The 11,469-nt window shown below is 39.6% G+C and overlaps 1 protein-coding gene across 2 annotated transcripts in view; it reads left to right on the top strand.

The window, feature by feature from the left end:
- LOC123508784 overlaps window positions 1–10,670 on the top strand; it is a 19,013-nt gene extending 8,343 nt beyond the window's left edge. For both annotated transcript variants that reach the window (XM_045262697.1, XM_045262698.1), the window contains exons 2-6: window positions 600–825; window positions 1,647–1,767; window positions 3,090–3,175; window positions 7,645–7,872; window positions 8,870–10,670. In XM_045262697.1, the coding sequence (XP_045118632.1) occupies window positions 769–825; window positions 1,647–1,767; window positions 3,090–3,175; window positions 7,645–7,872; window positions 8,870–9,094 (717 nt within the window). In that variant the 5' untranslated portion in view covers window positions 600–768 and the 3' untranslated portion in view covers window positions 9,095–10,670. The remainder of the gene's footprint in view (window positions 1–599; window positions 826–1,646; window positions 1,768–3,089; window positions 3,176–7,644; window positions 7,873–8,869) is intronic.
- The last annotated feature ends 799 nt before the right edge of the window (window positions 10,671–11,469 follow it).

Below are 11,469 nucleotides of genomic sequence, written 5' to 3'. Positions count from 1 at the left end.
ACTGCCTTAAAACTACCACCGTCACCACCACCACCACCCTAAAGTTGATGGTGGTGGTGGTGGTGGTGGTGGTGGTGGCGGTGGTGGGTAGCGAGGCGTTTACCATGACGGGATGTGGAGGCGCCAAATTTCTGAAGTTCTCCTCCTGATCTGGCAACACTTGTCCTTGAAATTCGGCAACAGTAATACCACAATCTTTTTATTTCCTTCCTTTCGTTTTTTTTTCCTTGATCTTTTTTTTTCTTTTTCTTCTCTCTATTCATATTTTTATTTTGAATTTAAGAGATGATTTTTATTATTTTTGTTATTTTTTGTTTTATTGTTTTTCTTTTTCTTTTTTCTTTCTCTCTCTCCTTTCGTATAATCTTTGTCTCTCTCTCTCTCTCTCTCTCTCTCTCTCTCTCTCTCTCTCTCTCTCTCTCTCTCTGAAACGAACAACTTGAACAAAAATGAAAAACGAAACACAAAGAATAAAGAAGAAAAAAAGCACAATGTCACGATAATAATAATTTCCTTTCTTCTCCTGCCTCCACTCATCCATTCCTCCATTATTTCCTTCTTCCTTCGTTCGTTAACCTCCTTCTTGCCCTCTCTTGCAGGTTGGTCACATCCGGAGCGAACAGACAGAAAGAGGAACAGCAAGACAGAACAAGGAAAAGGAGAGAGAAAGGAAACAAATACGGCGCAAATACACGAGTTGATAAAAAAAAAACGGGTGGAGAGAAGAGGAATATTGGCAGAAGCAGTTGATCCTTTTCCTCGTTCAAAATGTGCACCATACACGGCATTGTCATCTTGGGAATACTCCTGGCTGTGTTGGACGTGGTGAGTGTTGTGGTGTGTTGTGTGGTGGTGTGTGGTGTTGTGTGTGTTGTGTGAGGTTTGTGGTGTGTTTTGTGGGGTTTGTGGTGTTGTGTGGTGTGTTTGTGGGGTGTGTGTGTGTGTGTGTGGTGTGTTTTGTGTGTGTGTGTGTGTGGTGTGTGTGTGTTTGTGTGTGTTTGTGGTGTGTTTTGTTGTGGTGTGTGGTGTTGTGTGGTGTTTTGTGGGATTTCTGTGGTGTGTTTTGGTGTGTGGTGTTGTGTTGTGTTTTAGTGTGTTGTGTGTTGGTTGTTGTGTCTCTTGCTTGCTAAAGAGAACACAGAGAAAGAAAGATAGTGGGTTTGTTTTGTCTATCTATTTTTTTTTTTTTTTAAGTAACAGATGTAGTGATAAAGTAAGAAAAAGATGTTAATTTTTTCAATATTTTCTTTCTGTTTATCTCTTCCTTTTCCTTTCTTTCTTTTTTTGTTAGCTATTGTTTTGTTATTTATTTTTTTCCTTGTATCATTTCCTTCCTTTCCTCATTGTCTCCTATTGACAATGTCTTTAAGTCTGTCTGTTTTTATGTCTGTCTGTCTGTCTGTATGTATATGTCTCCTTCACTCCTCACCTTTCATTCCTTATCACGTCCTTCCTTCCTTCCTTCCTTCGATTCTCTCCACACTTCTCCTTCATACCTCACTTCCTCCTCTCCTCTTTCTTCCCCCATCACCTCTCACCCGTCCATCCTTCACCTTCATCTTTACCTTCCCAATAACACTTTCTCCAGTACCTTACCTTACCTTACCTTACCTCACCTCACCTTGTCTTGTTTCTCTCCCCCACAGATACACAGCCTTATAACCTCAGCCTTCTATTGCTACCAGTTAGTAATGGACATATTTTACCTGTGTCCTCTCAACATGGATGTCACGCTCTGTCATAACAAGATCTACGTCTACGAACAATGTAAGAGGAAACGGTATTGTTGTGGTAAATTTTAGGGGTACCTTTGGTGTTTTGTTTGACGTGGGCTTCTTGTTACTGGGTTTTCATCTTCAGTGGGTTTATTAAGATGGAAATAAAGGGATGTTTTTTTCTATTTATTTTTCTTGAAGTGGGTTTTGTCACTGTGATTCTTCAAAGTAAGCTGAAGAAAGGTTAAAAGTTGGGAGTAAGTTGATAAATTACTGCTCTTATAACAATTGAGGACGAAAAGGTCTAAACAGGTTGATTATCTTAGTTTTGTAGGTTTCATTATAGTTTTCTCTTAAAATAGTCTTAGAAAGGCAGAGAAAAAACATAATCAAGCAGATTTTTTGAGTTTACGAAATAACTGGATGAAAGAGTAAAGCTGCTGAACTCTTGCATTAGTGAGGTGGACGGAATAGTGAGGGAACAGACGAAAATAAAATTAGGCAAAGAGTTCTAGAATTTATGAATGAAGGAGAAAAACTGCTGGTTAACTCTTGCAATAATAAGATGAACAGAACGTTGAACAATAAAAGAAGATGAGATAAATTTAAGGATAGATTGAATTAGGTAGCCTGACAGCCTCTTTTCATGTTTTTATGATAGCAGAGGTGAAACAAACAAAGCAAGCAGAATCATGAGTTACCAATGAGGGAGATAAAGGAGTGAAAATACTGATGAACTCTTGCACTAGTGAACAGAACAGTAACAAGAGAAGGTAGATCATCTTGTGGAGCTCAGATTATCATTATTATTATTCTTTGTCTTTAACGGCGGTGGACTGTGGGAAGCTGAGTGTGTTTTGTGTATGTGGAAGACGATTAACTGGCGGTGGTGGTGGTGGTGGTGGTGGTGGTGGTGGGGTGGTGGGAATGTATGTTTCTTACTGGATAGAATGCAGTCACGGGGGAGAATATTCTTACTCCTACGTCTTACACTTGCATCATTGTAGGAAACTTGTCTGTTACATCCTGACTGAGAGAGAGAGAGAGAGAGAGAGAGAGAGAGAGAGAGAGAGAGAGAGAGAGAGAGAGAGAGAGGTAGAATATAATAAAAATGATAGAAAACCGAATAGAAATGGTAATAATGTAGTTGTAGTAGCAGTAGCAGTAGTAGTAGTAGTAGTAGTAGTAGTAGTAGTAGTAGTAATAGTAGCAGTAGTAGTAGAAACACCATCATCATCAGCAGCAGTAGTAGTAATAGCAAAAAAAAAAACATGAAAACAAAAAAAGAAGGAAAAACAGAGGAGAAAAAAAAAAAAAAAAAGAAAACTGCCTAAACTAACAAGCTAAACAATTTCCTCCTTGTCTCCCACACAGTGTTCGATACCCGCGTGTACATCGGCATAGGTGAAGGCATCGCTGGCGTCATCTTCAACATCATCTACATTATAGCGCTGGTGAAGGTGAGTACACGAAGGAACACAAAGGAAGAAACAAACACATCCCCGAGCCTTACAAACTTCACACACGCTTTGCACTTTCACTAAGACCATTTTCCAAGGCCGCAGAGATGACTAACCGGTTATCCAAGAGTGTTTCTGCTGTTAATAATGTAGATGTGCTGTTAATCTGTCACTACAATCGTAAAAACATTCTTAAAAACGCTTTGCTTTCTCATTAGAACTATTTTCCAAGGCCACAGAGATGACTAGCAGGGTTTTCAATAGTGTTTGTGCTGTTGATAGTATAAATGTGTTGTTAATCTGTCACTGGAACCATCGAAACATTCTTTAATCATGTGTATCTTCAGTGTGAGAGAGAGAGAGAGAGAGAGAGAGAGAGAGAGAGAGAGAGAGAGAGAGAGAGAGAATCATGTAAAATTAGATGAGTTTGTGTCAAAATTACAGGTACAGTTTCCTTCTTCCTTTCTTTTATGAGTGTGCGTGAGTTATGACCGTCCCACTTTCTCTCTCTCTCTCTCTCTCTCTCTCTCTCTCTCTCTCTCTCTCTGTAGCAACATGAATGTCATATAACTCAAGGGAGAGAGAGAGAGAGAGAGAGAGAGAGAGAGAGAGAGAGAGAGAGATAAAAACTAGCTCTGAATACGTTCTTTATATACCGACATCAGACCACCTCCTCGCCTCACCTCCTCCTTCTCCTCCTCCTCCTCCTCCTCCTCCTCCTCCTGCTCCTCATTACACCCACCCTCGAGGGACCTGTTGTGGTTTAGTGGCCTGAGTGTATCTGAGTGTAGAATAAACAAACAGAAACGAAGGAAAAAGAAATAAAGTGTAAATAAACAACAACGCGAATGAAGATTGAAAAGTTTGCCATAAAAAAAGACAAGAGAAAGAAAATGGGATAAAGGATGAATAAAGTGAAGAAAATGGAATAGGGAGATAGATAGATAGATAGATATATATATATATATATATATATATATATATATATATATATATATATAGAGAGAGAGAGAGAGAGAGAGAGAGAGAGAGAGAGAGAGAGAGAGAGAATGGAAAGTGAAAAAAATTAAGTTGAAAAAAAATATTGCAAAAATTAAGAAAATAGGGAAAAAGTTAATCAACTGATCTAAACTCCATATTAATTTAAGCGACACTTGAATTTAACTTACGTATCTCAACAGAAAACGGGAATAAGGAAAAGAAAACGAGATGAAAGTATTTGTATGGACAGGATAACTAGTTTCTTCTCTTTCTCTCTCTCTCTTGCAAATGGTTTAAGGATAGGAGGAGGAGGAGGAGGAGGAGGAGGAAGAGGAGAGGCGGAAAGGAGGTGAAGTGGGATTAAGGTGAGAGATGAAGGAGGAGATGAGAGCTAGAAAGAACTGTTGAGAAGGAAGAAGAGGAGGAGGAGGAGGAGGAGGAGGAGGAGGAGGAGGAGACTTAAAGAGGTTATGGAGGTAAGGCGGTGAGGGATTAAATGGTGGGGGTGAAAGGGATGTGAAAAGAGAGAGAGAGAGAGAGAGAGAGAGAGAGAGAGAGAGAGAGAGAGAGAGAGAGAGCCAGCAAATCTCTCTATAAAGATTGGCTGAATGAAAACTGATTAGCCAAGGGTCCCGCCAGCTTCTCTTTTTTTTTTTTCTTCTTTTTTTTCTTTCTTTTTTTCTGATCTGAGTTACGTCACGTTTTCTGTTTGCTTTGTCATGTTTTTTTTAATCTTTTCCTTTTCTCAGTTTGTGTGTTTCCTTCATTTATTTGTATTTCTTCTTTTTTCCTTTTTTCTTTGTTGTTTTTCGTATCTTTCCCTTTTCTTCTCGTTTTCTTTCTTCTTTTACGTTTTCTAATTCTATTTTGTGCTTTTTCTTTCTTTCTTCTCTGATTTTTCTTTTGGTTGTTCATTATGTCTTGTTTCAGTTTTCTTTGATAGATTTTCTTCCTCTTCTTTCTTCTTCTCCTTCCCTCTCTCCATTTCCAGTTATTCTTTTTCATTTCTACTTTTATTTTTGTTTCTTTCTCTCTTCCTTTACTGTTTAGCTAATTGGTTATTTATTTATTTCTTTATTTTTTTTTTCTTCTTCTTCTTCTTCTTCTTTTGTTCTTCTTGTTCTTGTTCTTGTTCCTGTTCTTCTTCTTCCTTCTTCTTCTTCTTCTTCTTCTTCTTCTTCTTCTTCTTCTTCTTCTTTTCTTCTTCTTCTTCTTCTTCTTCTTCTTCTTCTTCTTCTTCCTCCTCCTCCTCCTCCTCCTCCTCCTCCTCCTCCTCCTGCCGTTCATTGCCCTTCTGCATTATAAATTATTACCAAAGTGGACAATGATGTATTTTTGTTTTGTTTCTCTTATTCTGTCTGCCTCCTCCTCTTCCTCCTCCTCCTCCTCCTCCTCCTCCTCCTCCTCCTCCTCCTCCTCCTCCTCCTCCTGATGCAACATAAACCCACATAAACTAAACAATTCTGAACCTTTTTCACTCTACCACCATCACCACCACCAGCACCACCAGCACCACCACCACATCCTGCTCTTTTAGTACTTCTACAAGCCAACTCTCCTCCTCCCCTTCCTCCTCCTTCTCCTCCTCCTCCTCCTCCTCTTCCTCTTCTTCCTTCCTTCACCATCCTGCTCCTCATCCTATTCCTTCTCGTTTTTATTCTGATTTTTTTTCTCTTCTTTCTCGCATTTCTTGTTATCTTCTTCTCTTCTGTATCTCATTTTCTTTTCCTATTCGTTCTAATTCTGTTATTTCCTTTTTTTTCAGTATTATTTCCTCTTTTCTTCATTTTTCTTCCTCATTTCCTTTCTTCTTTTACTTCTGGTTCTCTCTTTTCTCTTCTTTTGTTGCTAGTCTTCATAGATCTACATCATTTAGAGAGAGAGAGAGAGAGAGAGAGAGAGAGAGAGAGAGAGAGAGAGAGAGAGAGAGAGAGAGAGAGTGGACTTTTAGTAATATCATTTTCGCACCCTAACTCACGCCTATCTTAATTTAGAGCTAGCTTTAGAATTACTACGTTTTTCTCCTCCAGCATCCTCCTCCTCCTCCTCCTCCTCCTCCTCTTCCTCTTCCTCTTCCTCCCATTCTAGTTCTATCATAATTTATTCTTTCTTTTTGTGGTTCTTTCTTTCCATTTTCCTTATTTTAATTGCCTCGTATTTCTTAATTCTTGCTTTTATCATATCATACCTGATTTTGTGTTATTTTGTCACATATTCTATTCTTTTCCTCCTTTCTTTTTTCATTCCCTATTCTTCTATCCTTTTTCTCCTTTTTCTTCTCCTGTGCTTCAGTCTACCTTTCCATCTCTTCTTCTCACTTTTCTTCCTCTTTCTTCATGTTGTTCTGTCTTTTATTCTGTTATTTCATCGCTTATCTTATTCCTCCTTTTTCTTCATTTTCCTGTTCCTCTTCTTTCCTCATCCTTCTCTTTCTCTTTCTTCTGTACTCGAGTCTTCCTTTTTACTCCTCTTCTCTCTCTCTCTTCTTCACCTCCTGTATTTGTCATGCACCCATACAGCTGCATTAGATTTTTCCCTCTTCTTTTTTTTTCTTCCTTTCAAGAGGGAAGTTGGCAAAGGGGTTCTAAAGATCAATGTAATAAAAACTCGTTTCGTTGCCGCTTAGAAAAAAAAGAGAAGTTGGTTTGTAAAGGTTCCGATCAGATTAGCTAATATAGTACCGGAAATGCTTTGATTCTCTCTATACAGTGTTCAAGTCATAGGAAGATAGAGGGTTCCAGAGTGTACCAGAGTGAGGGAACTGGTTAACTACTGGACAGAACAGTGATGGAAGGATAACAGCGGGAGCTTCTGTGTTTACTAGTGAAAGATTGAGGATGCTGCTTAACTCTTGCATCAGTAGCGAGGTGGACAGAACAGTGATGGAAGGATAACAGCGGGAGCTTCTGTGTTTACTAGTGAAAGATTGAGGATGCTGATTAACTCTTGTATCAGTAAAAGGATGGACAGAATAGTAATGAAGGGTAGTAGTGAAAGACTGAGGATGCTGATTGACTCTTGCATCGGTAAAGAGGTGGACAGAATAGTAATGAAAGGTAGATATGCAGAATTAGGCAGACTTCATGTGCTTACCAATGAAAGATTGAGGATGCTGGTTAACTCTTGCAATAGTAAGGTGGACAGAACAGTGATGAAGGATTGAGGAACATAATCAGGTAGAGAGATATATTTAGAGTTTACCAATGAGAGATGAATGAAAAAAAAGAAGGAATAAATAAACAAATAAAATAGGCAAAGAAGACACATTAATTTTTGCTTTAGTAAGATGGATAGAATAATCATGAGGTGTGGAAAAAAAAAACATAATCAGGCAGAGTCATAAATCTTAACAATGAAACATAGAATAGATAGATAAATAAACAAATAACGATAAGATGCACACGAATTCCTGGACTAATAAAGTAATGAATGAGAGTAAAAATGAATAACAACTCGCAGGAAATGTTAAAGTTGGTGTTTCTTTGCAGCACAAGCCGTCCATCACCTGGGTGTGGCTAGTGAAGGGATTCGCTGTGATCGCCATCAACGTGTACTACCTCGCCTCGTGGCTCATCCGCCGAGGCCGCTACGACCACATCAACAGCGACCAGCCCGAGGACGAGATTCTCTTCATCAACATGGCCAAGGGTCTCCTGCTGGTGCAAGTCACTATTCTGCTCTTCTTCTGCATGATCGGCGCTGTCTTTACTTACAAGGTGCGTCAGAGAGAGAGAGAGAGAGAGAGAGAGAGAGAGAGTTTATCTGCAACATCTACGTAGTGATCTGAGACGGTCACTATCCAAACACTAACCAGACACGTTTCTTAACCTCAATGAGCGATCGACATGCAGAGAGAGAGAGAGAGAGAGAGAGAGAGAGAGAATCACCCTCCAGAGGCTTCACGTGTGGCTGTGTGTTGCTTCACCTTCATTATTTAGGTCACCTGAGAGTCAAGGGGATGAAGTGGTGCCCTGATGAAGGTGGCAGGTAGATAAGAACCACACACCGCGCTCTTACCATTCCCTCTAATTCATTTAAAGACAGAACTAGAACGATTTGTCTGTGTCATTTTGGGGAGGTTGATAATGCATAAACAACAGGATTTCCTAATTTGGTTCTTCATTTTTTTTTTCAATGTTTGTAATGCGTGTTACAATATTTTCATGTTTTGTCATATTTAGGAAGTGTTTGAGGGTTCATACGTCACATTATTCCGTCATAGCATCATATTTTTGTCTTTTGGGATTCGTTTTAGGTTTCATTCATATCATTGCGTCATTGCTTCATATTTCTGTTTTTGTGGAAGCTTCTCAGTCATCACACATCACAATATTCCCTCATTTCTGAACATTTTTTTGTCTCTAGGGGAATTTAAGGCTTCACACTTCATATCATTACATCATTTCTTTATAATTTTGTCTTTGTGGAGTTTCCCAGGCTTCACACATCACATTATTCTCTCACTTCTTCATATTGTTTGTCTGTGGTGAAAATCAGACTTCACACATTACAATATTACGTCATTTCTTCATATTTTTGTCTTCATTATTTTTTCAGGCTTCATACATCATATTCTCTTCTCAGGATTCACACATTACATTATTCTCTTCTCAGGTTTCACGCGTCACATTATTCTCTCATTTCTTAACATTTTCCGTCTGTGTGGACCACCAGGCTTCACACATTACAATATCCCCTTCATTCCTTCTTCAGATATGCGAGGAGAGGACGGCCAGCAGACGCAGCCTCCGCCACCGCCGCAAGTGGGACTCCAGCGAAGCCACCGCCCCGCCACTTGGCCAGTATGATGACGAGGAGACCCAATATCTCAACGACGCCCTTACCAATAGCGAGAAGACCCTCCCTGCACGCTCCTCCAAGCAAAGCCTCACTGAAATATCCCGTGCTGACACATTCAAGCACTCCACGGGCGTCTAGATACTGAAGGAGAGGCGAGAAGATCCTGACTGCATGGCGTTCCCTTGATGAGGCTAAGCGGTTATGTCGAGGGAAAGTTTTTAGTATTTTCTCTCTTATTTGACTTCATGAGAGGATTACTGTACTGGTTTCGAGTTAAGGAGTTTGTAATTTTTTGTCACCAAGCATCTCAGAATGGCAGGTTAGTTTTCTGTAGTCTTAAAAAGGAAATATTAGAAGTGATTTGGTGGTGTTCGGGATACGAGTAGGCTTGGTAATATTTTGTAGCCACGTTTTCTTTCATACGATGATAGGAAGGGTGTTATTTTTAGCATTACAAGATTATTACTCTTTATATTCTCATCAGCTAGTGTTCCAGCGAGTCACTGCCACTGTGGAATGAATAATGGGACAATAATAGACCATTCTGAGATATCTTGGAGCAGGGACAGCTTGGTCGGTGCAGGACGAGAGAAAACCAAGACATGGCGATTTATGCTTCAAAAGTCTTTAATCTTTTGCTGTATTGCTCTGGTATAATTCCAGCGATACCGGAGTGCAATACTATACGCAAAAAAAGAAAAAAATCACTTTCGCTATACAAATACAAAGAAGAGGCGGTGTACAAGACATATTTAGAGATTTTAATGTATAGAGACGAATGTGACTCGCCTCTCGGTCAACCAGATGTCAGTGTGGATCGTTTAGAAGTGCACATGATAGTTCGTGAGTGTGTCCTGGTAGGAAAACGTTAATATTTAAGTTAATTAAGTGCTTTCAAGACCCCTGACTGTGTGCCGTGACGCTCAGAGAAGTGACGGTGACGCAGGAGGATGGAAAGTGCGGCCAGAGTGTTGTAAATAGTGATAAATGAAAGGTGAAGGAGAGGGAGGACTGGCGGCGGCGAGCGGGCTGAAGACAAGGTAAAACACACTATTCTCTTGTAGGATTATTTGACTCGACCACTTTACGACTTACGAATGATAACGACTTGTTGGGATGACGGTGGTGTTACGTTAGCACCTTCTCCCGCAAACCTTTGTATATATTAGGTCAAAATGCATGTGTTAAGTAATTTGATGCGTGTTTAGGTAATATTTCTCCCTCTTACTGTCCCAACCAAAGGATCGTCTGTCATGGGATGAGATTCGATCCTTTTTCTGTGTTAAGATTCCAGTGTTTGTAATGTTAAATAGGATGGACTGACACTATACAGGTTCAAATACTATTACGGCAGTATTTTTTGTTATTATTTGTACCAGTTTCTTATATCTACATTACATTATCGTTTCTATAACGTTAAAAAACAGGATTGGTCGACGCTAAACAGGTTCCAATCCTCTAAATACATTACTGTTATTTTTCTCGTCATATTGATGGTGTTTTATCATAATGTGTTTTATTTTTTATGTATTGTGAAGCAGGATGGACTGATGCCATGCAGAGTGTTGTCCTGTGTGTTAGTGCTCATGTTGTTTCATTATCACGTCTCATTATCACCCTTATCGTCACTCGTCACTCATACTGCTCATTGTGTTCACCCATCACCGTTTGTACATATCATTTGTGCTACTTTGATTAATAAATATTTAATGTATCCAAAGATTTTATTCGTAACAGAGAGAGAGAGAGAGAGAGAGAGAGAGAGAGAATAATGTACTTGTTTATGATATCAAATTAAATTACTCGTTAGTGTGTGTGTGTGTGTGTGTGTGTGTGTGTGTGTGTGTGTGTTATCACCACCTCCATCTCCCACCACTGCTAGGACCATTACTAACACCACTACTCTCCTCCTCCTCCTCCTCCTCCTCCTCTTCAGTTTGAGTAGGCTCTTATAAGTCTGAAATTAGGCATAAAATTTTACCATCTGCTTCATTTAAATACCACAATGTTCTCTTCCTCTCCCTTTTATCCTCTCTCCTCTTCTCTCCCTCTCTCCCTCTCACCGCTCCTCTCACTTCCTCTTTCTGCGTCTTTTCCTATCACTATTGAAGTTGAAGGGTCTACTCTTCTTGTCCCTCCCTTCATCCCCCATTCACCCTCTTTCACCCCTGCCCTCCACCATCCCCCTTCATTTCTGCCCCTCCCCCCTCTGTCCCCTTTTCACCCTTAATCCTTCCTTGCGTCACCCTTGAGAGAGAGGGAGAGGGAGAGAGAGAGAGAGAGAGAGTGACATGAACTACGTAATAGACACCAGGTTTTTCTTAATTTTTCGTTCTAATGTCAGTGTTCAGTTATTTTCGTGTGTTTTCCTTTTTGCGATTCGTTCAGTGAGTGGTGATGTGAAAATATTGATCGCGGTTAGCTTGAGTGGTGTTCTTAGTGTGATCTGAAGTGTTTTATTTTTTTATTTTTTTCATTTATATTTTTGTTTTATTTATTTATTTTCTGCAGCT

Source organism: Portunus trituberculatus, chromosome 25, assembly GCF_017591435.1.
Source record: "Portunus trituberculatus isolate SZX2019 chromosome 25, ASM1759143v1, whole genome shotgun sequence".
NCBI lineage: Eukaryota > Metazoa > Arthropoda > Malacostraca > Decapoda > Portunidae > Portunus > Portunus trituberculatus.
The sequence above is the reverse complement of the archived record's forward strand: the minus strand, read 5'-3'. Positions and strand labels throughout refer to the sequence as shown.